The 27,970-nt window shown below is 39.7% G+C and overlaps 1 protein-coding gene across 1 annotated transcript in view; it reads right to left on the bottom strand.

The window, feature by feature from the left end:
- pkn2.L (protein kinase N2 L homeolog) overlaps window positions 1-27,387 on the bottom strand; it is a 74,901-nt gene extending 47,514 nt beyond the window's left edge. The window contains exon 1 of the mRNA XM_018258592.2: window positions 26,900-27,387. Coding sequence (XP_018114081.1) covers window positions 26,900-26,944 — 45 coding nt within the window. The 5' untranslated portion in view covers window positions 26,945-27,387. The remainder of the gene's footprint in view (window positions 1-26,899) is intronic.
- Between the last annotated feature and the right edge of the window lie 583 nt (window positions 27,388-27,970).

Genomic DNA, 27,970 nt, shown 5'->3' on the forward strand with positions numbered 1-27,970 from the left:
GGGTGCAGATACATCAGAAAACTGATAGGAGTGAAAGGGCTGGTTTATCCACAGGCCAAGAAATTGACTTGGTGTGGCAGTAGTCTAAAGGTGGCCATAGACACACAGATCCGATCGTACGAATCGAGGATTCGTACGATTTTCGGATCGTGTGTGGCGTGTGCCGACATCTTTCGTCCGGCGGAGATTGGTCGATCGGTCAGGTTTGATTTTGACCCGACCGATCCCGCCGGAGCCCATGGCACATCGTAATCTGATCGCTCGGCCATACGGCCGAACAATCAGATTACCCCCGATATAGCCATGCCTGTTAATGGCATATCGGGGAAAGATCCGCTCGTTTGGCAACATCGCCAAACGAGCGGATCTTTGCATCTATGGCCACCTTAAGGCTTATGCAACACAAGGCTATTTCTCCATCTACGTATATCTGTAAGCCCAGGATAAGCCAAGCTATGTCCCACATACGGAGTGCAGGCAGAGAAACAGCTTCACGTGGCATTAGATGGTCATTTATCTGGATTAGGTCTTTTCAGCTGGGCGACATGGGGGAAGGACAGGCCTTTTAGCCAACTGCATAAAACCTTCTGTAGATTGGAAAACCTAAAGCTGTCAGACACCTAACTGCCAATACCACAGGCTGTTTAGCATAACTATTCCATAACCATATTAAAAGACAGCCTTTTTTAGCAAGATTCGAATTTGGCCGAATCCTCGTGTCTGGCTGAACCAACCCCAATCTTAATTTGGATATGCAAATTAGGTGCGGGAAGGGAAGTCACTTGACTTTTCACACAAAACAAGGAAGTAAAAAAAAATCCCACTTTTTCTCCATTCTGACCCTAATTTACAAATGCAAATTAGGATTCGGATTTGGTTCGGTATTCGGCCCAATATTTTACGAGGGATTCGGAAAAGTATTGGCACAGTCTTCTCTGCCCACCGGAAAACAATTTCTACTTACTTCACAGCAGCAGTGCCACCAAATTATGATTATATTTATTGAACTATACTCTTACCACTTGTCCCACAGCTGGGGGCAGTGAATCTGTGTGTGATATATTATTTACAAAAACTGTTTACAATTTTAGTATTAACAGAGGAAATGCTGCATGGATTAAAAAACAAGCAGGATTTTTATGTAAACTCAGTTGACTGTAAGTGATATAGTATGGTCTCTTATACTGGAAAGAAAAAGTGGCCATTAAAGGACATGACTAACAGTTGAAATTGGGCAGCGGTTCAAGAATGCTACAGCAAAAGTTCACATTATGGGTTCAACAATAGCCTGGCACGTTCCAAAACGATAAGCAGTAGTTAGTGGAAAGGATTCTTAGGAAGCAGTGGTATATAAAATATACATCCCAGTAGTGACAAGACTTTGCCAAGAGAATAGAAGTTAAGATAGCCAAACATGGGCAGATTAAAGGTCCCAATTGAGCCCCTTCAGCTTAAAGCTGGCCATAGATGCAAAGATTCCCAGCTCCCGACCTGCCACTAACCATTCCGATCAAATAAAGTACAAGAGAACAGATCAGCCAATGTTCTGCCGCTGACAGCAATCGTACGAAAGTTATGTCCGACCAAAGCTAGTGACAGTCTCCCTCTGAAAATCGTACGATCGGCAATACATGCAGAGATATTACCCGCAGCTGAAATCTTTTAACCTGTCCGATCGACCAAACGACCGATTTCCACCGTACGAAAAATGTCGGGACTCTCCACACACGGTCCGAAAATCGTAGTACGAACAGATCTTTGCGTCTATGGCCAGCTTTAGTCAGCAGCTTACCTGCCTGTGTATGGGCCATCCCAGATATCCCTGAGATATCTGGCTGATATGATCCAGATTTCTATTGAGCTGGTTCAAAAATCCTGTCTGATGTTGTTCTGATGCAGCCCTCTCCGGACAACAGGCCTGCATAGGTGCCTATTATGATCAATCACTAGCTCATGGCCCAAGAGTTGGATGAGTTCAATTTAGCCCAGAATGAAGGTGGCCAAATTGGGCAAAGATCCACTTGTTTGGCAGGAAGAGTTTAATGCGCATGACAGTTTTAGTCTGGCAAATATTGCACAAAGCTTACAACTTTCTATACAGAGTCTTGTATGTTATTTGAAGGATTCGTTCCAAGCTCCAGCATATATTGCCTGCTATCATCTATTAAAGCAATGTTTGAACAAAATCTGGTGCAAAGACGCTGTTGCTAAAAGCATTATAAGTTATTTGGATAGCAGTTACAGCAATGAGCTTTTAGCTGGGCCTTTTCCATAAGTCACTCATCTGCTCCCTTCTCTCTGCTATGTCACTTGCCCACTCAAGTGGCAACAGGGATTCCCAGCTCTCACTTGATACTCTGCTCACTTCTCATCATGGAAGGTACTCTGTTGTTGTGAGCATTTGGAAAGTGTGCTGCAGATACTTATATATGGGTTTACAGGACAGCGGCTTCAGGAAATGGTATAATGTTCTGATGCAAGTCAGGTAGATTCAAGCTGTGTCCAAAGGTTTAAAATCAATGCTAGAGAACAGATGCACACTAGTCCCTAGGTAGAGATTCCGTTAAAAGCAGTTAAAGTTTTAAAACTTGCATCCACGATAATCGGCAATGTCTGCCCAGTGGTTAATGAGGAGTGGTGGAAAATGTTTTTAACAGAAGGTTGGGAATGGGATAAGGACAGCAACAGAGACTGCTATAAGAGACCTGTTTTGCTAACAAAAGAAAAATAAGTGAAGGGGAAAGAAATTTAATGGGCAAGTCAAAAGGTAAGAGATGGTAAAAATGGAAGAACGGTTTTCTTGAACGTGTTCCAGGGTATGGTCTATAAGAGTGCTGTCCATCTTCTGTGGAATTTTCTGACATACGTGGAGGAGGGCCGATAATGGGAGCCAGTGTTTACCACTCCATATTTTTAAACCACACCCTCTTTAAACCATACACATGTTACCACAAGAACTTTTAAGACCATGTACACATTAATGGTGTTAGCACACCAAAAAACCAAATTGTTGCTGCTCATTGCAGGGATATCACTCATCACATGAAAAATGTAAATCATATTAAAACATATCCTTAAAGGACTTGTTCAGTCTAAAAATAAAAACTGGGTAAATAGATAGGTTATACAAAATAAAAAAAATGTTTTCAATATAGTTAGCTAAAAGTGACTGGATGTCTAACATAATCGCCAGAACACTACTTCCTACTTTGCAGCTCTCTTGGTTTCCACTGATGGGTTACCAGGCAGTAACCAATCAGTGACTTGAGTGGGGGGGGCACACGGGTCAAAACTTTTTACTTTCGAGTCTGACATGCATGCTGAGGGTTAATTGTAAACTCACTAAACAGTCATGTCCTTTGTGCCCCCCCTTCAAGTAGAGGACTAACTGATTGCTTAAATAACTATATGAACATTTTTTATTTTCCACAGCCTATTTACACAGTTTTTATTTTTCCACCGAACTATTCCTTTAAATCCATATGCTCCTCCCCTGAGGACAATACAGCACCCATTCCCTGGCACATGGTTACACACCACTAACCAAATCTTCTAAATGTTAAGAAACACTACCAGGCTCATGTCCCACAGGCAATGTAGGGTAGAGCATAGGGTGGCAGAATATGGCACACACAGGGAACATAGGGCAGGCAGAGTATGGCTCACACATGGAGCATAGGGCAGGCAGTGCATGGCACACAAGGGGTGCATAGGGCAGGCAGAGTATGGCACACAAGGGGTGCATAGGGCAGGCAGATTATTGCACACACAGGGAGCAAATGGAACAGGCACCGTATGTCACACAGGGAGCATAGGGCAGGCAGGGTATGGCACACAATGAGCATAGGACAGGCAGAGTATGACACACACACACACACAGGGAGCATAGGGCAGGCAGAGTGTGGCACACACAATGAGCATATGGCAGGCACAGTATGGCAAGCACAGGGATCATAGGGCAGACAGAGTATGGCACTCAATGAGCATAGGGCAGGCAGAGTATGGCACACAATGAGCATAGGACAGGCAGAGTATGACACACACAGGGAGCATAGGGCAGGCAGAGTATGGCACACACAATGAGCATATGGCAGGCACAGTATGACACACACATGGATCATAGGGCAGGCAGAGTATGGCAAGCACAGGGAGCATAGGGCAGGCAGAGTATGGCATGCACAGAGAGCATAGGGCAGGTAGAGTATGACACATTGGGAGCATAGGGCAGGCAGAATACAGCAGGAGATAGAGAAATCTATCAGGACTACTCTAAGATGTTCATACAGTGCTACATACAGTGACACAATGCTGGTGACCCTTCAGCAGTTTGTAGGAGTTGTGAACAATGTGGGCACTTTCAGCCTGGGCCTGAGTGTGAATAGAGGTGCGAACAATGCAGGGGGGGTTTTACAGACTGAATTTGAGGTGTAGGGGACAGTTAATCTCAGCACTGATACCTTTTAAAGCTTACATAAGGTAAACAGTCACAGCAGGCAGGCTTTCATGTGGGGGGAACGTGGTCCGGACTAGGCCAGCCAGTTGGACAGCACTAGTCTATAACTTTATGATTCAAACCAGTCTGTATGAGTTCAGAAAAGTGCAAGACATTTTACTAGCTTTTCATTACAATAACGTGACCATGCATACAGAATGTATTTGATCACAGTGGGTACAATAGAGCAACAGGTGAATTAAACTAAACTTTTTTAATTTTCTGGAAACAATTTTTAAAAAGTGAAGTAATGGAAAAATGAAGCAAACTAGCTGAATGAGAACATCCATGTAAATCGAAACAGATTATTGTTAATACACATGCCAAGGCAGATCTACACAAAGTGTTCAGGGGGTTTGGCAGAATCCAAAATAGTGGATTCGGTGCATCCCTAGTTAAAGCATATTAAATTGGGCACTGCAAGGAGGTAAAGAGCAGTGGTATATGGACTATATTTAGTTTGCTAAACATCAAGCAGTTAAAGCATGTTCTTTTCTTTAGACTATGGGTTAGCCTAAAGGACAGTCCTCTCCTAAATGCACTAGCAGCGGTCACAAAGGAGAAGCCATTTCCAAAGGTAACTTACTCAAATTTCACTGTGGGAAAATGAGAAGCAAATACCCTGTCAAGAGACCCAGAGTGCTGCCTCTGCTTACAGCACATTTTGAGGCTCTCATCTCACAGACTGCAGCATCAACAATAAACTCTAAAAACACACACAAAAGGAAACACTATGCATAAGCACAGCTGATACTGAACAAGCACACTGCAAATATGCATTAACTTAGGTACATGTGGGACCTGATATCACCCCATGCATTATAGGCCTAAGTATCTGATTACAAAGTACAAGCAGGAAGCTGAGCAACACAGCTCAATAGTTGTAGATAGACTTAAACAGGCCACACAATATCAACACAATTGGACAATCTCCACATGTGAAAGCAAATAAAATGGATATACTGAGCAACTGCTTTTCAATTCAACAAATTCTATTAAAAAAAAAAAGAAAAAAAGAAAAAAAAAAAGAAAAAAAGAGTCTCCCTATGCAAAGTACCATCATTCTGTCTATATATTAGTGCAACATTGGTAATGAACTTTGCAGAATGATTAGCGGTAATTTATGTGAACTTGCTGGTTGTTTACCTTTAAATGTATGTAGAATGATGTAGAGAGTGATATTCTGAGACAATTTGCAATTGGTTTTCATTTTTTGTTATTTGTGGTTTTTGAGTTAGCTTTATAGTCATCAGCTTTTGAGTTTGCAGTTTCAGAAATCTGGTTGCTAGGGCTAACATTACCCTAGCAACCATGCATTGACTTGAATACGAGAATGGAATATGAATAGGAGAGGGCCTGAACAGAAAGTAGCAATAAAAATAAATGTGTAGCCTTACAGAGCATTTGCAATTTAGATGGGGTCAGTGACCCCCATTTGAAAGCCGGGAAGATTCAGAGAAGGCAAATATTTAAAAACCTATACAAAATAATGAAGACCAATTGAAAGGTTTCCAAGAATGGGCCATTCTAGAATATACTAAAAGTTAACTTAAAGGTGAACCAACCCTTTAAGAGATCATCTAAAGAATTATGACAATCTACATTTTTCTCCCATGCATGTTTAATTAGCGGTATGGTCTTGTGGTTTAAATTCTAGATTGTACTGTACTGGTATCTATATTACCGTGTTGTTTGTAGGGTAGGCACTCAAAAAGCAATCCTCCAGGCAGTAGTAGTAAAAAAGGGCTTTACTGTACTGTAAGTGTGGATTACAGCCTTACGCGTTTCATGTTCTCACAACACTTAATAGGCTGGTATCTATATTATAGATACCAGTTGAGTTTTTTTTACATACTAAGTGTTTAGTGAAAGTACTACAGGAAAACAACTCAAACTTGTTACTGTGGTAGGTAAAAATGACAGTTTTACTTTTCTTGTACTCTATAAATGAAAAACCAGTTTGACAAGTTTTTAAAACTCAGTAAAAAAAAATTGTGGAGAAAATATTCTAAATACATTAAAATATGCTTTCTAAACAAAAGAAAATACATGTGTTAAAAAGTCAAAAGTAGAAGTCAATAACTATAGTGAATCATGGGAAACTATTGGGAGCCAATGATTAGTAGCTGAAAACACACTAGTCCATGTTGGTAGACAATTATAGGCACACCCTTGCTGTAGCCAACCGGATATAACCTCTGATGATTACCAGCATTAAATGGCCAAAAGAAAAACACAAACCGCACCACAGATCCCTTTGTTTACTGTTAAAGGAAAACTATACCCCCCAAACAATGTAGGTCTCTATTAAAAGATAGTGAGTAAAACAGCTCATGTGTAAAACCCTGCTTCATGTAAATGAACCATTATCATAATAATATACTTTTTTAGTAGTATGTGCCATTGGGTAATCCTAAATAGAAAATTGCCATTTTAAAAAATAAGGGCCTCCCCCTGAGATCGTAAGATTCACTGTGTAAACATACAAACCACATGTAAGGTCACATGAGCCAATTAACAGACAGAGTTCTGCCTTTTGCTTCAACACTTCTTCCTGTTACAGTTAGTGTTGTAGTATTTCTGGTCAGGTGATCTCTGAGGCAGCACAGATAGAGTCACGAAATGGTGGTTCAAGGCAAGAGATGTAAAAGGGCAATATTTATGTAAATATATATTCCAGTTTGGTAAGATTCTTTAATATGTCATTCAATTTGATATAAACAATCTGTTTCTTTAAGTATTCATTTTGGGGGTATAGTTTTCCTTTAACGTTTTTATCCTTATGATTCCAGCAGAGGTCTGACTTCTGTCAGTATTAGGTAATTCACAATATTGAAAAGTACCCCCGCTTGATCAATTAAACTAAAGCAGTCACAATATGGGCTATCTTCTAGCCTTCTTCATTTGCCTATTAATTAACTAATTAAGTCATACACACAAGTAAAAGAACCACCGATTGTCTACACACAAGTAAAAGAACCACCGATTGTCCACTAGGTTAAATAATCACAAGATAATTGAATAAGTTATTAAGTGCTGTGCATTAGATTACAATTATGCAACTATAATCGGATATATACATTAACACCATTAATTGTGGTATTGCATTAAATGGCCAGGAATAGGAACAGTAACAGTAACACCAAAAATGAAAGTGTTTTAAAAGAAGCAAAGGTACACAGTAGATAACTGATAAGCTCTGAAGAATCCTGTTTTATGGTACAGAGTTTATTTTGCTATCTGCTGTGTATCCTGTGCCTTTTCTCCTTTTTCAGCTTTGGATGGTTGCCCCCATGGCTACATAGCAGCTTGTTTATATGAACTATATTAGAGTTTCTGAAGCAAACACACCAGTTGTACCAGTGCAGCGCAACTGTATATTATATTGCCATTCCTTTAAAACAGTTTTATTTTCTGTTGTTACTGTTTGTGATGCAGATACAATACACATTTTTGCTATTAAAACGGCCATAGCTCCAATTTTGATTTCCATTTTGTACTAGTAAAATGCTAAGTGATGAACTTACACAATGGCAATACACACACAAAATTATTATAGATTTACCTATTTGTTTTTCTATTTGACAATTCAAAGAGAAATGTAACAATGTATGTATAACAGGCCTTTAAAATGTTGTATTTTCTTGTTTTGCATATGAAATTTATCAGTAAAGTATCCGACTACTAATAGATGCATGTATAGCCCACAGTTACAGGACAAAGCAGTTCATTACTTAAATACTGCCCGGTGCTACGCCACATTAATAGCATATTATAGTATTTAAAAGGCACCTCAAGGTATTACCAAAAACAAAGACAAACAAAACAAAAATCCTTGACAAAATAAGGGACAATTTTATCAAAGATTAAATTCTTTTCCATGGTAAAATTTATGATTCTTTGGTTAGACCCCCACCAAAATATTAATGCATCAAATCCTGGATTCAGTTCAGGATTCAACAAATTTTCAGCAGATTCAGATTCAACGGAATCAAAGAGCCAGAGCCTGGTGGAACCAAATCCGAACCCTTAAAATCACATGACTTGAGATTTCATGATTAAGGGGGTCAAAAAGTTTGTTTCCACCTTCTGTTCCATATTTGCATATGCAAATTACCATTTGGATTTGGCTCGGGATTCAACCAAATCCTTCCTGAAAGATTCGGGGTTCAGACGAATCTTGATAATATCGATTCAGTGCAAACCTACACAAAACACCACAAAAATGGTCACACCTAATAACGATTGCTGAAGAAAATGTTAAAAAAATTTAAGTAGGAATAGATAAAAGGCTGGGACCACATTTTATTTGAAGTATAGGAAGGGTCAGGGGCCACAAAAAAGAACAGAGTTTTACTTGCAGCTCCAGTAACACCTGTTTTGCATTCCTGACCTATAGGAATCAGCTACATGAACCAATTGGAAGTATCTTGGTCTCTGTTGTTACAATTGTGATCTGCATCATAGAATCTAAAAATCAGCTTTTCAGAAGCACCAATAAGCTGATGTACGCTTGTTCTTTTATAGATTGGCAGTGCAGCCATAGGGGACAAAGAAAGAATTTCAACACATAAGCGTAAGAACGTTGTCTGTTTGGCTAGAGGCTTACATGCAAGAAATGTGCTAAAAGTAGGAAAGTGACCTCATCCTTGATCAAAGCTTTCTCTTGGGTATGCTTAGTTCTCATAAGCTTTAGAAATATGTAACTGTCAATGCTTCTAGTAGCGGATTTAAACAGTTTGCATGTTTGGGTTTTTCCCCATTTGTATCTGTTCTCAAAGATGGGTTTTTAAAAAAAAAAAAATCCACCCAGTTGTACAGCTTTTCTATCGAGGCAAAAACGTTCTAAAATAATCAGAAAGATAATAAATTAAAGTAATAAAAAGGGAATAAAACATTTATTCTGAAAGCTAAATATGCAAAAATAAAACAGCTGTCCGCCTTTGACGACAATTACATTTAAGTTCTAATTAGTCCAAGATCTTATTATTAACCCTTTCATTCCTAGCAGTCGATTTACTTGCTAACCAATTAAAAAGAACATCCTCCTCCTAAAACAGATTTTCTGGAAACCATGCCTATGCGTTTTTTTTGTAAGAAGATTCAATGAACATATTTCAAGGGATTGAAAGATACATATTACAAAAGTTAAACACAAAATAATGTAAAATACCACCAGAAGAATGTATTCTGTGATCAAATTTGCCAACGGTTCTAATCTACTTGAGTATGCAGAACATTCTGGAGAGAATAACCGCAGAAATACATAGCTATGGTATGACAGGCAGCTTCCTCTCGGTCTAAGAATCTTCAAATGGTCTCCTAATGTGGGCAATATATGTAGCAATGCTTCATACAGGGCTATTCATTTTTCACTGAACTGTATAATTCTTAGTGCATGTGCCTATTTTAAGTGATGGGTCAAGTTAACCTCTGTACACAAAAATAAGAGCTTGCTGAATGCCGACTATATTTGGTGTGTGTGTATGTGTAAGGTCATCAAAAGATACAGAAAAGGAAAGCACAGGTGTACTTCCACCAAGTAAAAAAGCACTTCCTGGTGAGGCAACGGAATAACCCCTAGCTCAGAATAGCACCAATATTAAAGCACAGCAAGGCTTACTTGCCTGTGAAAACAAAATAATTTGCTTTGGTGAAATGTCACACAGGCATTTTGTCATTCATGCGAAATCATCTCCCCTGCGGCTGACAAAAACCTTTGCACTGGAGACTAGGGGAATTGCTGTGCCCAAACCAGTTGAATTAGAATGTTGCAATGTATAGTATCCATTTTGGCCCATGTTTCATGCAGGTATAAGCCAATTATAACCTGCTCAAAACGGAACCTTTTATTACAATATAGAATAGAAGAAAACTAAAATAATGTCAGCAGTAAACAGATAAAGGCATCAAGAGGATCAAGAGGCATTGTTTGTCTGGCAGTTGACTATATATAATGGAAACGTGAATACATTTAAAAACCACAGCAATAGATATGAAAATAAAATGTAAAAATGTTTTAATTTGCGGCGCAAGTGAAAAATTTTAGATTCAAATATATTTAGTAGTAAGCAGACCTACAATAGTTAAGCTCCCCATAGACACGGCGATTCTTCTTGCCGAACGACCAATTTTTGAGAAGTCCGATCAATCCTTCGAAATTATCGTGAAGTTAGTGGGATTCAAATGATCGTACATCTTACAATTTTTCGGCCGACATCTGTCAGGAAATTGATCGGCCAGGTCAAAAAATCTTTGTCGGCCCCAGTGCAATCTATCTATGTTTGCAGGGCCAAGCAGGCAGCTACCCTTTGTTTTCCTGGCAAATTGGTCTTTTTAGTTGATGGTCAATTTGTACGATCGATCCGAGAAAATGAGGATCGGATCTTTTAAACATCTCAACATCTATGGCCAGCTTTAAACAAAAAAAAAAAAAAGTTGCTTTTTGAGGCCCGTTTTCTGTGAATGCATTTTTCTTATTACCTACCATGTGAAGCTTTTCAAGTTAAATTTTTACTTAAAGGAGAAGGAATAGCATTTAACACTTGGGGGTACCAAAAGTCAGGCACCCCCAAGTGACTACTTTTACTTACTGACAGCTTCTTCTAGCAACCACCATGGAGAGACCCTCTTCCTGCTTCTTCGGGTCTTCTCGCAGTTGCGCATGCACAGTAGAGCGGAAAGCCAGACTTTAACGAAAAAGTCGGCTATTTCGCTCTACTGCGAATGAGTTTTCCCTGGGAAATTTGAAAAACGGTGAAGCAGGAAGAGGACCTCTCCATGGTGCTCGCTAGAAAAACCCCGGGCCGGTGCGGTGTCAGGTAAGTAAAAATAGTCACTTGGGGGTGCCTAATTTTTGTAAAATTCTATAACTTCTTTAACAAATAAAAAATATTTATGGCAAAAAAAAAAAAAAGATTCAGATTCATACAAAAAAAGTCATAAAATAAAATTAAAAAATGAAATACTTGCAATGTAGTTACATAATATAGTGCAAACTTCATATACACCACTCAGCATTAGCACTTCTGAGCCCTGAGATTTAACCAGTTTTACGGGGGGTGAAAAAGATTAAGGGAGTAGTTTCGGGTTTTACTAAGCCTTCTCTGGCCCAGTCTACCTGCTTTTATGTTGAAAAAAAAAACTAGCCACAATCCTATCCCTGTTGTCAGTCATGGGTAGGGTAGGGTGGTAAACAAAAAAAATCCCTTGTATTCCCCTATAAAGGCTGCACCTGTTCTTAGTTACTTAGATGTTATACCATAATTAATGTGCTTGTGTAAAGGCAGAAGCAATTAGCCATTAGAAGCAAGCTCGCCAGCCCATTCCCAGCTAGGCACTGCCTATTGTTAATATTAAAGGGATTCTTTAAATTTTTATGTATTTTTTATTTCTAACTTACACTGCAAATAATTCACTACAATGTGAAATAGGTTACCTTCCCATTGTTTTGTTGTTAAGGTGGCCATAGATGCAAAGATCCGCTCGTTTGGCGATGTTGCCAAACGAGCGGATCTTTCCCCGTTATGCCATTAACAGGCATGGCTATATCGGGGGTAATCTGATTGTTCGGCCGTATGGGCGAACGATCTGATTACGATGTGCAGCGGGATCGGTCGGGTCAAAATCTAACCTGACGGATCTCCGCCGGACGAAAAATGTCGGCACACGCCACACACGATACGAAAATCGTACGAATCCTCGATTCGATCGGATCTGTGTGTCTATGGCCACCTTTAGGCTGATGGGGGGGAGGGGTGATATCACTCCAACTTGCAGTACAGCAGTAAAGAGTGACTGGAGTTTATCAGAGCACAAGTCACATGACTGGGGACAGCTGGGAAACTGACAATATGTCTAGCCCCATGTCAGATTTCAAAATTAAATATAAAAAAATCTGTTTGCTCTTTTGAGAAAATGATTTCAGTGCAGAATTCTGCCAGAGCAGCGCTATTAACTGATGCATTTAGAAATTTTTCAGTATTACCTTTAACAGAATGTATGAGTGTATGAGTGCACTAGCTATAGTACTAACATAGACTGTTATGGTCATCAAGAAGATATGAAGTTCATTTTTGGATAGCAGAATACGTCAGATAACATTTTTACTAAATGCAGATTAAAGAGCATTTTAAACAAGCATCTGTGTTTGTGAAAATGTGTCTATATTCAACTCAACACTGTTTCAAAAAACAAATCATCCTTTATTAGCAAAGATATTTCTGTATAAAGCATGAAGGCAAAAAAGAGCTCTCGTGTCTCATTATTACAAAAAACCTGGAGGGCATACACTGTCTGAAAGCTGACAATTATCTTCCATGCCGAGACTCTTCCATGCTAGTTGAAAGCCATTTAGCAACTGCTGGCTTCTGATGAAATGCAAAGATCCTTTAGATCAGACAGAGTTTAAGATGCTGCTTATAAATCGGGAAAAGTCCTGTGTTTGGGAGAACTTGCAACTGCTGCAGACCTTGCACGAGTGCACTGCCAAAAGGCTCAGATTAGCTCATTGTTGTACTTTCCTCTCTCTCAAAGTTATCTGTAACTTAACAGTCCTTCGCTGTGTGACAAAAATAGGAATTTAAATATCATCATGTATTTGGAACCAATGACAATAACTAATGAACACTGACCAGTTGCTATCTACTTTATAAAGAGTAAGATAGAATTCAGATAGCCTTTAAATCATTAAGAATATAATTAACAAGGACATTCTTTACAGTATTTTTGCAGAATTGTGCTTACTACAGAGGAATGTCTATAATCATGTCTTATTTATTATTGCACCTTCAAGAGTAACAGAACACAGGGCAACAGGTGAAATTTATCACACCCAGTGTTAGCAGCTCTATGAACAGGGGACAAAACATTCCTAATCACCCCTCCACTAAGTATGAATTTAGACATTACGGTACAGTTTGGTCTGCGTGCCGGGTGCTTTCAATACAAAGTTAATGGAGTACCAGCTTGAAGGATTTTGTCCACCATGCATGGAACTACAAAGCAATTGTCCCACGTGTCCATACCTTAAGACTACAAACCATCAATTGTCTTTGTTGCTGTTACTACTATATATCCCTATAATTACCACGTTTATTAAAACGGATTTATAAAGCACCAACATATTCCGGAACACTATACAAAAGATACTGGCTTTTTTTGTAGATAGCCAACAATTGTGTAGGCCATATGTCCCTTGTGCATATAGAGGGCAATCTTTGCTTGCTTCTATAAGAGGAGCATTGTTACTTGAAAAAAAATATGCTAAAATACGTATTTGCTAATGGATTGTCTTACCTTTATGATATTTGGTCTCCTTGGGACACACAGAAGAAAGATAATCTGATACCTGCAGACTAACTTGGCTTAATGGTGGATTTAAGGGTCAGTCCACACGAGCAGATTCGGGGAGATTAGTCGCCCCAGAGACAAATCGCCTCTTCTTCGGGGCGACATCTACCCTAACGGCTTTCCCCCTGCCCTGCGGCAATTCACACGTGTAGATTTTTTTTGGCTTCCTCAGTATTTGTCTGTACTCCTAATTCTAGGTCTTGAAACAATGTAGCAGAGCACTGTTCTCTTCCAGTACAGAATTCAGCTCTCCTCCAGTCAGGGCTCTTAATTTCTCACAAAACCATGTATGGTTTTCACCAGCCAGGTGGCTTGTGCTACACTGTTTCAGTGCAGATGAATATGCAGAGAAACACTGCATGTGACATTAGACATATGAGTAAAGAGTAACAGTTACTCCGACTCATGCATCTCCAAGAAGCCTCATGACCATCGAGACACCCCCATGAGAACATAGCAACAAATGGTAAAACCGTTTTAAATGTATATGTTTATTCACTTATTGGGAGCTTGTCATACTAATTTAAATGGAACTTAGTCCAATATGAGAAAATTCTGCGGACGGGAGAACGTTTCTCCCCCTTTTTTTCAAATACACCATGTCATCGGTGTTAATGCAATCAGGAAATCTGTTAATTATATGGCTTTAGGCTAAGGCCACACTAGGCGATAGCGCCGCGATTTGACTCGCGGCGACTTTTCGCCGCGACTTTTAAGCCGCAATCGCTGGGGAAACTTTTGCGCTGGCGTCTATGGGGAATCGCGAAAAATCGCCAGCGTAAAAACACACGCGGCGATCTTTTCTCTACTGTCGCTCGAAATTGCCTCGCTAGGCGATTTCGAGCGACAATAGAAAAAAGATCGCCGCGTGTGTTTTTACGCTGGCGATTCCCCATAGACGCCAGCGCAAAAGTTTCCCCAGCGATTGCGGCTTAAAAGTCGCGGCGAAAAGTCGCCACGAGTCAAATCGCGGCGCTATCGCCTAGTGTGGCCTTAGCCTTAAACAGCCTTATTTTGGAAATGATTGTTTTGACTATGCATACCCAGAATGGGTACCACAGTTTAACCCCCAGTTGTTACGTTACTGAGCACTTATGACTTTTTTTTTTTCCTTTTTATTTAAAAATTTTTTTTTGTTCTTTTTGTTTTTTGTTTCTTTACTTCAAACTTCTGCACGGAAACCCTATGGACTGATGATCCAATATGTACTTTGCTAACCCTGAGTCTACAGCGAATCTATGGAAGGTATAATGTTTTGAAGAAACTTTTTTTTACAGATTAAAGATGGCAACTTTTCTAACACAATGTTAAGGGCCTGAATAGCCCTCAGAAGCGATCTATGGCCTTTCGTTACTATAAATCCATGGTACAAATACTCTTCTTACAGAAAACTAATTTTTAAAGAAATTCGATCCCAAGTTATTTCCATAGTGAAAAACAGAAGGGTGTGGGAATTTTTATTAACATGTACCCTTTAAATTGTTGAAATGTTTGCCTGTGGTTATCCCCACATTTGGCTTTTCCAGAAGTCAAAAATAGGATAGATAATGTATTGATCATGGAAAAATTAACTAGCATAGCACTAGATAAATAGTAACAGTTCACAAAGGTTTGGGCCCCCTGGATAAAATATTGCTACCCAAATAGATTTGACCGGAGTACGTTATTACATATTAGAAGGTTTTGTTAACAATATTGGGAAATAATATTCACTGCATTGTACTAATATTATATTGGCAAAGTAAGAATAGGCGCAGCTAATGGAATGATTATATCCCCCCCCTTTTTTTTTCTTCTTTTATTGGATATTTCAATGCTTATACACAGTTGCATCCCCTACCTACGGTTATGTATAGCTTGTAATGAGGAATACCCACCACATCTTAAGATTCATGAAAAGAAATAATGAGTTCGACAATTGTAATAAATATTATGTTTATTGGAGATATGCAACGGTACATTCATTTGCAATTGTAAAAATTTAAATGATGTTATAAGATGTGAATGGAAAATATTTGCAATAAAAAATATTGAAACAAAAAAAAAAGGGGGAGAGGTATAATTTCCCTTTCAAAAGGTATCCTAAACATATAAAATGTATTGGCTTTCTATACCATGCAAGGACAAGCCATTTCTTCATCAGGTGAAGACCTAAAAAGTGAACCTGGTTTAATGCCTTTCTTCTGAGTAGAGAGTCCATCACTCACTAGCACATCTGAAATGTCCCATATATTTCTATGGGAGGCAATAGAATGAAGAAAGGGGTGGTTTGAGCACCACTGTTTTCAGCTTAATTATAGCAGCAGTCAAAATACCCCATGTGCCATTTGCCTAAAGACAGACTGCAGCAGTCTCAAATAATTATCTTCTTATAAGCTAAATAAAATGACACAAACAGCTGTTCAGAGATCAGTGCACATGCCTTGTCTGTTGTGCCTCAATCCCTGTAAAGATTGCAAAGCAGATGGAACATCCGTATCTTTTCAGCAAAAAAAATAAAAAAAATAAAAAAAATAAAGAATCCTTACAAATAGGATCAAATAAAATCAAAATGAGAATTGCCTAACTTTTTTTGCAGTGAAAAGGTACCAAGATACAACACTGCCTGTATCTGAACAGTCACATTTTAAGGCACATGAGCTTTAACAAGGAGCTTTCACTAACAACATAAAGGTATTTGTTAGTAATTCCATTAATCAAGCAAAATTTATGGATAGAGCAGCAAAATCTCACCAGTGCTCCGATTCATAGTCCCAGCAATATTGGCAATATTAACAGTGCCCTGATCAGTGGACATGAATGAACACACACAAAAGGTTTAAATAAGATAATGTGCACTCAACGAATAAAAAACAGAAAGTGAAAAATCCCAGCAAATAAAAAAAAAAGTTTAATCAAATCCGAGATACAGGACCGTATCAGTGTGATACACTTTATGCCAATATTTTTAACTATTATTATTATTAACATGTATTTATATAGCGCCAACATATTGCGTAGCACTGTAAAGTAAATGTGATTATACAACTACATCACATGAATTACATATATAGAATATATGGAGTAACATCACAACCAATACAGGTACAAAAAGGTGAGGAAGGCCCTATGCCAGGGGTCCCCAACCCTTTTTACCCGTGAGCCACATTCAAATGTAAAAAGAGTTGGGGAGCAACACAAACATGAAAAAGTCCCTTGCGATGCCAAATAAAGGCTGTGATTGGCCATTGGGTAGCTCCTTTGTGGACTGACAGCCTACAGGAGATTCTACTTGGCAGTATACTTAGTTTTTATGCAATTAAAACTTTCTTCCAAGCCTGGAATTCAAAAATAAGCACCTGCTTTGAGGCCAGTGAGAGCAACATCCAAGGTGTTGGTGAGCAACATGTTGCTCATGAGCTACTGGTTGGGGATCACTGCCCTATGCATAGGCATACAGTCTAAAGGGAAGGGAGTAATACACAAGGTGTGGGAGTGGGCAAGATCGAATTGAGTGGGTGAGAAATGTGGTATTGTATGTGGTGTTGCGTTTGGTAGTTAAGCAGAGTGAGGGTAGGCTTCTCGAAAGAAGTGCGTTTTCAGAGATTTTTTGAAAGCAGAAAGGTTGGGAGAAAGTCGGACAGACCGTGGAAGAGCGTTCCAGAGGAGGGGTGCAGCCCTTGCAAAGTCTTGAATGCGAGCATGTGAGGAGGTAATGAGAGAAGAGTTGAGTAGCAGGTCAGTAGAGGAGCGTAGTAAGCGAGTGGGTGAGTATATAGAGATGAGTTCAGAGATGTAGGGTGGAGCAGATTTGTGAAGTGCTTTGAAAGTCAGTGTCATTAATTTGAATTTGATTCTGAAAGGTAACGGAAGCCAGTGCAGGGATTGACAGAATGGCGAGGCAGAGGAGGAGCGGTTGCTGAGGTGTATGAGCCTCGCAGCAGTGTTCATTATGGACTGGAGAGGTGACAGTCTCTGGAGGCCAATTAAAAGAGAGTTACAGTAGTCTAGACACGATATGATGAGAGAGTGAATAAGAATTTTGGCAGCGTCTTGGGTGATAAATGATCGTATTTTGGATATGTTCCTTAGGTGGAAGTGACATGATTTAATAAGTGACTGGATATGAGGAGTGAATGACAGGGCAGAATCTAGGATAACCCCAAGGCACCGGGCCTGGGGAGAGGGGGTGATAGTGGAATTGTTAACTATGATGGATACTTCGGGGATGCTACTGGTGTTAGTTGGAGGAAAGAGAACCATTTCAGTTTTAGAGAGGTTTAATTTAAGGTAGCGTTGCGACATCCAGGTAGAGATAGCGGACAGGCAGGAGGAGACGCGAGTTAGGAGTTCTGGGTTGAGATCAGGAGATGAGAGATAGATCTGAGTATCGTCAGCATAGAGGTGGTAGTGAAAACCATACGAATTTATTAATTTGCCAAGGGAGGAAGTATAGAGGGAGAATAGTAATGGTCCCAGGACAGAGCCTTGAGGAACTCCCAACAGAAAGAGGTAGGGGAGAAGATGATACTCCATTGTAGGAGACACTGAAGGAACGATTGGTGATGTAAGAAGAGAACCAGGACAGGGCTGTGTCACGAAGGCCAAGCGACTGGAGGGACTGGAGGAGGAGAGGGTTATTTATAGAGCGCAGACACATTAAAACAGCACTACCCCTGTCCCAGTGGAGCATAAAAGGTAATACTTTTTCTTCAGATATAATGCTGTAATGTTGCCATTTTTGCTGAAACCTAAATATGCATATTAAGGTTCAGATTCAGTAAAAACCTTTTATGGACAACTTAATATTTATGTCTATCCAAATCATAGGTTTACAGAACCGGTGTCCTCCTCTGTCTGTCACTAGTCATGTGACTATCTTGAATAATTTGAATGATTTATGTTGTGGAATTGAGCTATATTTATGACAGCATGCTTGAGAGTAAAAGACTATTCAAAGTTTACAGCACTGCAGCATGCAGAAGAATAAATATAACTATGCATCAATTAATGCACTATGTAGCATGCCGATGAATAAACTACAGTAGAACCCCCGTTTTACGTTTTTCAGGGGACCAGGGAGAAATTATGTAAAATCCAGGAAATGTGTTAAAATAACTTTATGTGTTAAAGTACTGAAGAGCATATAAGCACAGAAGTCTGTTTTACTTTGACATACAATATGTACTGTGTTAAAGGAACAGTTCAGTGTAAAAATAAAAACTGAGTAAATAGGCTGTGCAAAATAAAAACTCTTTCTAATATAGCTTGTTAGCCAAAAATGTAATGTATAGAGGCTGGAGTGACTGGATGTGTAACATAATAGCCAGAACACTACTTCCTGCTTATCAGCTCTCAACTCTGAGTTAGTCAGCGACTTGAAGGGGGGGGGAGCACATGAAACATGACTGTTCAGTGAGTTTGCAATTGATCCTCAGTATTCAGCTCAGATTCAAAAGCAAACGGTTATGACTCATATGGCCTCCCTTTAAAGTGCATGTAAAGGCAAAAAAATAAAATCCCATTTTTACTTTCTTTATTAAAAAAAGAAACCTATCTCCAATATACGTTAAATCAAAAAATGTGTACCGTTTTTATAAGAAACCGACTGTATGCAGTGAAATTCTCCCTTCATTTACTGCTGTGGATAGGAATTGTCAGATGGTCCCTAAGGGCTGGGACACACTGGGCGATTTGGGGAGATTTAGTCGCCTGGCGACTAATCGCCGCGACTTTCCACGACCAATCTTCCCCGAATGCTTCCCCTCGCTCTGCGCCTGGCTAAAATGAAAAATCGCCTGCGCTAATCACACGCGGCGATTCGTTTTCCGAAGTCGCCCGAAGTTTCCTCGTGAGGCAACTTCGGGCGACTTCGGAAAACGAATCGCCGCGTGTGATTAGCGCAGGCGATTTTTAATTTTAGCCAGGCGCAGAGCGAGGGGAAGCATTCGGGGAGAAAAGTCGCTGCCATTAGTCGCCAGGCGACTAAATCTTCCCAAATCGCCCAGTGTGTCCCTACCCTAACTGCTGAGCAGGGAAACAATCATACTTATGAACAGCAGGAAGCCCCTGCCTTATTTCCCAGCCATGCAGAACTCAAACAGCTTTGTTAATGATGATCCCTAAGCAGCCCAGACCACACTGAGCATGTGCACAGTCTTAGTCTTGCAAAGATGTTTAACAAAGTTACAAGATGGTGACCCCCTGTAGCCAATTTTGAAAGCATAACTTATTTGTTTGATTAGTCTTGTGGTGCAGTAAGTTCATGTTTATATTTAGTATACAAAATACAGCATTACTAGCCTTATTCTATTTTAGACTTTACATGGCCTTTTAGTCGTTGATTGGTTACTGCCTGGTAACCAATCAGTGGAAACAAAGAAAGCTGCAAAGCAGGAATTTGGATTCTGGCGGATGTCACTCCAGCTTTATATAACACATTTTTGGCTAACTAACTATATTATAGACATTTTTTATTTTGCACAGCCTATTTACCCAGTTTTTATTTTTACACTGAACAGTTCCTTTAATAGCAAGGTTTAAGCATTGCAGCATTAATGTTACACTATGGGGGCATGTGCAAGGCCTCTCTGTCAGTCACATACACAACCTAAATAATAAGTGATTGGTGCAGGACTGTATAAGGGGCAGACTAATTGGAATTGACCATTTACAGGCAGAACCATGGCAAAATATACATCTAGTCTTTTAAACCTCTTTATTTCACAAATAATAACTTTCATAGAGGTCAAAAAGCAGTTTTTGGGTAGATCAGGACAAAATGCATTATAAATTGGTGGGACCACAAATAAAACATGTAAAATGCAAGAAAACAAAATCAGGGTAATTAAAATCGAGGTTTCGCTGTATGCAGCAATTAATGGACTGTGCAGCATGCCGAAAGATAAATATAACTATGAAGCAATTAATGCACTGTGCATCATATACTATAAGCCTAGTCAACTAAAAGGACAATATACACCTGTGTTCTACATAAGCAAAATAAAATTAGTCAGTCACCCCCAGTGAATAGTCTGCCAATGCACTGTGACAGGCACTGTGTCAGCCTGGCAGACACGTGGAGCAGATTTTGGAGCAAAAATGCATACGATTATGTTTTTGTGCCGAAATCTACTCTGTCGACAGAGAAGCGAGCATATTGGCTGTTTCTTGGCTAAGTGCTGGGCCCCAAATTCTATCCCGACTTGGGCACTATCTGGAAGGAGTTTTTATTTTCTCTGTGCATTATGGGGTAATTTTATTGCTTCCCACAATGGTTAACTGGCACCTAATGTAAGTGACTCTAGTGTGCTGTGCGCTCCGCTGGGGCAGGGAGTGATGTTCACAATGAACAATCTCTTTAAAGGGCAACTATCAGGGGAAATCGGTAACCCCCACCAGAGGTGCAGGACTGCAGGCTATAAGAACCCACAGTCTCTTTGGGAGAAAATGATATTTTGTGCATAAAAAACTCCTATAGAACGCTAGGCCCCCCCACTTCAGGAGGAAGGCAGCAGTGCAGGTGACCAATATGAGTCACAAGCATGAAATGGCTTAGTGACATCACATATATAATGAGCGGGCCAGGAGGCTCTCTTACCAAATGCACGCATGCGACAAAACATAGCGACAGAACGCTCCTCTGGGCAGAAACAATTTTCCTCCTATAGGTGCCCTATACACCACTACATATTGTGTGGAAGCTTTGTAAAGATATTAAATCTCTATTTCAAATTTTGAAAACATAAAACAGCTTAATAATTAAAACCTAGGTTACAGGTTCGCTATCATAGCCTCCCATATAAAAGGGCCTACTTATAAAGCTGTATAAAAGCCTGTGTAAAAAGTAGCGTAAAATAAATGTTATGCTCCTAATGTGTGATTTTGCATCATGAAGCAATCCATAACATCCATTAAAAGTCAGTTCCTATATTTGTATAAGTCTGCATTTACTTTTTTTTACAGGCCAAATGCTGTCATTTACGCCATCATTTTACATCATCTGGTGACCCATTTAAATCAATGTTTAAATTTCAGGCTGCAAAGAAAACTCCAGTGTAGCAAACAAAAAAAAAAAAAAAAAAAAGAATTTTTTTCAATTCTACACAGGAGAGCAACTAATTTTTACATTGGGCTACGTGTATGCCTAAAATCAATACACAACTTTATAAATACACTGAATTTTACGCAGTGGTCCCTGGCATTTACACACCAAAATGTGGTGTATTTATACAGCTATTTTAGTAAGCTCATAAAAAGGACATTATAAATTCACCCTGGCTCACATCTGATTTAGTTTTACACAACTTTATATATGAAAAATTGATTATCTGCATTGCTCTGCGATATAATTTTATTTCATGCATTCCACTGAGCAGGGAAACAAAATAAAGCAAATCCAATGATAGAATATCTTGCACAAATTATTCAGTGCTCATGCATGTATATATGTGGAAACTTGGCTTCTTTAATAGATAAACCTGGTGTGCCAACAATTAAACAATATAAACAGAATATTCACTTCAGAATGATACCATGTGTTTGATCCAAGGATACTACAATCCATGTGTTGATGCTAAATTACTATTAATAAATTATAATGTTGCAATAAATGTGCAAAATACCAGTGTCATTTCAGTCTTCCATGAAATGACATCAGAAATATTACAGCATAAATAAAAGGTCCTTATTTTAAACCCAGCAATGTAACCTGCTGTGCACTAAGGAATCTGAGCTCTCGTATACAAGCTATATAAATATCTATGTATATTATATCTGACAGATAATGTTGGCCCAGCATTATGTTATACAGAAATGTTTGTGTGCCATGGATTTCCAGGACTGCAATAAGCGTCTATTCAGATGTCTGAAGAAAGGACTTATATGGTATGAAACAGCTCATGGTCATCGTCATCTGTGATAAATTGTAATGTTGGTTCAATGAAAGGTATCAAGGCCAAACAGTCCAGCATAACCACTATGTACAAATGTGCAAAATAAAAAAATAAGGTTTAATCAGGAGAAGAAAAATAAAGTGAGAGCAATTTCTTTCTTAACAGTGTACACAAGGTCTCCAGAGAAAAAGATATGGCTGAAAAACAGGCCTGCTTTTTAACACAGACAGCATACAAAAAAAAAAAAGGCATGCTTTGGTTTCCTGCATTTGGCTTACCAATTTGCTCTGAAAATCAAGAGAATGGTCATTTACAGGCAAAAACAAGGGAACCATTTCATAATGAATGGGACTGCATAGAAATATTGGTAATAGGTTAAATGAATGCACTAGATGTTTTTACCAGTAAGAAACAATAAAGCCCCAATAAAGTAAAACCGTCACAAAAACATGTTAAAAATAACTTAAGAAGGTGCACATCAAGGTAACCCAGACTGGTTCAGCAGACAGGACCATCAGCCCAGGTCCAAGGTTAAATGTCCCACAGTGCCCGCATTCCAAAATAGATGAAGCCAGAGGTGCATAATCAATATGTTGAATATATGTAGAAGCAAGATCAGCACACTCTGTTAGTAATGAAAATTGAACATGTTCATTCCTCAAAAAGAAGCATTTTATCCGACTTTTCAAGGGTATGGTGCAGTACCAGTGTGCCGGTAGGGTATTTAAGTTGCACACTGGTACTGCACCATATCCTTGAAAACATTGGAGAGAGAGAGAGAGGGGAGAGAGAGAGAGAGAGAGAGAGAGAGAGGGGGAGAGAGAGAGAGAGAGGGGAGAGAGAGAGAGAGAGGGAGAGAGAGAGAGAGAGAGAGAGAGAGAGAGAGAGAGAGAGAGAGAGAGAGAGAGAGAGAGAGAGAGAGAGAGAGATCTCAATCAAAAAAGTCCAGACAACTTGCTTGTTCATCAAGAAAAAACTTTTATCAAGCAAGTAATAAGTACAACGTTTCGAAGCTCCCGCTTCTTTATCAAGCTTGATAAAGAAGCGGGAGCTTCGAAACGTTGTACTTATTACTTGCTTGATAAAAGTTTTTTCTTGATGAACAAGCAAGTTGTCTGGACTTTTTTGATTGATATATAAATTGTCCTTTGGACTAGGTCACAGACCAGGGTTAATCTCCACTCCATTTTGTTGATATATATATATATATATATAAATGCTCTAACTTTAGACATACACAAACACTCGATATACCTAGCATCCCTAAACAGCCTACACAAAGGAATGCTGGAATCTGCAGTTAAACTTTCATAAGGAATTGAAAAGTCAAGGTGGTGACACAAAGATCTGCTCATCTGTCAAGGTTGCAAAATGCTCAGATTCCTGATTTTGCCACCCAATTGCTGGACCAAAACAGGACGATCCAATTGTCTGGGGCAATAACCAAATCATACTGCTGTCTTTACCCAATGGGATTTTCTAACCTGTCCAACAAAAATCCAGTGGTGATGTAGCATGTAGGAGGGCCCCATCCTCGGGCCAATAAGGTGCCTACATTTTATAAGTTTGTTTATGGCAACCTTTAGTTTTTCACATCACACAATCATAGAAATGCAAACACAAAGGTAAATTTAGCAAACTGAATAAATGAGTTTACAAATAAAGAAAACCTTATGACAATATATAAACACCTGCCATATCAAGCTTCTGTCACACCAGCTACTGTAAAATTAAAGGGATAGTTTACCTTAGCATTCAATTTAGCATGATGTAGACAGCAGCATTCTAAGACAATTTACAATTAGTCTATATTTTGTTGTTGTTTTTCAAAAATTTTAATTGTTTTTTTGTTCTGCAGCTCTAAGCCTTGGAATGCAATGAGCAGGGGTTGTGCCAAACAAACTTTTTGCCTATTGTTTTAATCACAAATAATGTACGGGAGACTGAAGCTACTCCATATTTGGTCCTTGCAAGGAAGATGATTATATTAGCAGTATACAACATACATATGCATAACCCCATGCATAAAAGACTCCTGCAAGCAAAATTATCAAAACATAGGATGAAGGAAGGGGGGTTTAGAACAGTAATAGAATTACCTGCATCACAAAGCCGAGACATGGAGTAGCATCAATTTATCAGACTGTACAGATTCGCGAAAACAAGAACAAAAACTATACACAATTTTTTGATCAATACAATAGGCAAAAAGTATGTTCAGTCAAAGCCCTGTTTAATGCACTCATGTTGAACAAGGGAGTATACGGTCACTTAAATGACGATAAAACAGAAAGAAGATGAATAGGTGGGTAACAAAGATTAAAAACGTGGTCAGTTGAGGGGTCAGTGAAGTTAACAGACTGCAAATAAGTAGAATGGGGAAAAAATTGGGAAATTAAAAATCATACAAAATCAGTTGACTAGTTGATTTGAACAGAACCATCCAAAGAATACTAAATGTTAAGCTGAAGGTTGCAGCTCACAACAGTTTGAGATTTAACTTTGTATGCTATTGAGGACTCCAATGCTTGCAAACCTATGGTTGCTCTGGAAACACAATGAACAGAACACAAAATTGTACAATCTACTGCACTGGCAGTGAAAGGATTAAAGTAAGCCCTCAACATATCCACTTAAAGGTGGGTGACCATGACCCCCTCAAGTATAGTGAAACTGAATCAGGGGGCCATAAGCGTGACTTGCCGTACTCTGGGCTGTACTCGTTAAATATACATTCTGCTGCATTCCGGCAACAAAAAGACAACATGCCATCACAATACGTACACATACAATTACAAACAACCAGCATTAACAACAAACATAGCTGACATTTACATGTTGAAAGGACAGTTTTACATTCCAGGATTAAAAAAAACACTTTTTTTTAACCTTACAAACTCAAATCGATTTATAAATTTTGCTGAATTAATTTCAATTTGTCTTTATTTTAAACACATTAGGCTTAGACTACTAGATAAATGTAAAACTGGGGACTACTGCATCTATGTCATTTCCTGAAGTCTCTACAGCGGATTAGCAGCAAGCGACACATCAAATGCTGCTCATTTGTTTCAATTACGGTAAGACCTATACACCTGCACAAAGGGTTTGTGTGATCAGACTATTTGGTCACTCTGTAGGTGTGTAATGTTATACCTGGGGGCTCGCTCACTAACTGAACTGTACCAGGGCTGCTTTGTTTAGCAACCAATCAGCAATTTGCTTGGATCAGTCTATTAGAAGTTAGAAAATGAAAGCAAGAAGCCACTTGGTTACAATGGGCATGTGCACTAGTGCAGTTTGGGGCCTATTTTAGTAAGCCAGAAGTGTACATCGTGGTGTATTTTCTGCAGCAGACACCTCTCTACCTTGCACTGAGGAAATGCAGGTCTGTTGCATGGATCACGTTTCTGGCAGCATTTTATATAAATGCCTGTTAAACAATAAAGTACCTCATCTCATCTGTATCTGAACACAACGGTCATTCTACACAACAGTTGTTACACTCTGCCCTGCATTTAAACCCCCAATACAACAGATGGTTAAAGGGAAGTATATTAATTTCAGACCCATCTGTAATGCCCTTGTATAATAGCAAATGCATACAACAGCTCTCTGAGGTAGGGTTGCCCCCTGGCCGGTAAAAATGATGGTTGATGCCAATGTTATTAATAGGGATGATAAATATAAAGGAAGGCGGGTATTTTTTTCCTACTCTGAGGGCAGACATAGACTAATAAACGGTGGCTTGTGTCTCCTGTTTAACACAGCCAAATGTTGCTGGCATATAGGTGGGTTAATCCTGAGCCTGGTCCTTTCAAGTAGTCAATTCATGAACTACAACTCCCATGATGTCCCTCACTCTGTTTATGCAGGATTTGGTCAAACAACGACGGGCAGTCCATAATATAGAGGGAAAGTAGACACACACGACGGTGTCCGAGATGCCCTATTGCTGCAGCTTAATCCCCAGCAAGGAATAGAGGGAAACAAGCGAGAGAATCCCACAAGACTCGTGAGTTTGTCCCATTTCCCTGTGTAGAAGTTAGTGGAGCGTATGAAGTCGCAAGCAGGCGCACAGAGGCAATGAAACACACCCTGGGGAGCCTCGTCCCCTCACACTGAGGCATGGAACTGGCAACAAGTCCTTTCCCAGAGTCCCACACCGCCCGCCTTTCCTCACCTGATAGTCGGTCAAAATGATCTCCCTGTCCGTGTTGGACGCCATTTCGCTTTCCGGCTGTTCCCGTCCGAGCACCTGGGGGAACGGAAAGGGGAGAAAAGCTCCGAACTCGCTGAGGGGGAGGGTAAATTCACCCGTCTCCCCCCCGTTTCTGCCCCAGCCGAGAGCAGACAAGCTCCGGGGTGGACCCTCCTCGCATAAAGTCCTGGAAGCCAAGAGAAAGGAAGCGGGAGCCGGGGGTAGCGAGGATACAGGAAACCAGCCACACGCAGGGAATGGCAGCGCCGCCTCCTCCGCCCTCACCCTGCCCCAAACAGCAACCCTCAGACCCTCTCACTACCGCTGTCCGTATGAAATGCCTGTCGCGCCGTTTGCGTGTCACGCTGTCGTGAAAAGGGCGATTTTTTTTCGGCCGTTTTCACGGAGTCACGTGACGTGACCCTCAAATTGTGACAGAGGAACTGCATTGGTCAGTGTTGCTGCAGTCGGCGCTCAGAGCTGCAGTTTTTTTTACTGTTGTTGTTGTCGTCGTCCAACCACATATTTTGTTAAGTGACCCTGAGAGTTGTAGTTGATAAACAGCTAATGACTCTCCCCTTCATTAATGCCAATAAATAATAACCACGTCATATACACGTACAACATTCCCTGACTGGATTGGAACGTCTCCAGAACAGGAACCCGTTTGCTGTAAGATTGGTTACTTGTAGGTTTTGTACTGAATAAAGAACTGTGCTACATGTGCTTGTTTCTCACTTATTAATATCAAGCCTTAAGGGAAAACAACTTTGAAAAGAGACGAAACATAAACATAATAAAACTAAACAATCCTACAGGGGGGTCCTCTTCGTGCTCTTGCAGTGTGAAACATGCATATATTGCATTTGTTTTATTTTTAAAACTAGGTGCATTTTATTGAGTAGCAACCCTATTTTCTATTGTCTTAGGGTAAGGGTACACTGGGCGATTCAGGGAGATTTAGTCACCTGGCAACTTCGGCACCGGCGATTTTTCATTTTAGCCAGCGCAGAGTGAGGGAAGGCGTTCGGAGAGATTGGTCACGGCAAAGTT

The sequence above is a fragment of the Xenopus laevis genome, chromosome 4L (assembly GCF_017654675.1).
Source record: "Xenopus laevis strain J_2021 chromosome 4L, Xenopus_laevis_v10.1, whole genome shotgun sequence".
Lineage (NCBI taxonomy): Eukaryota > Metazoa > Chordata > Amphibia > Anura > Pipidae > Xenopus > Xenopus laevis.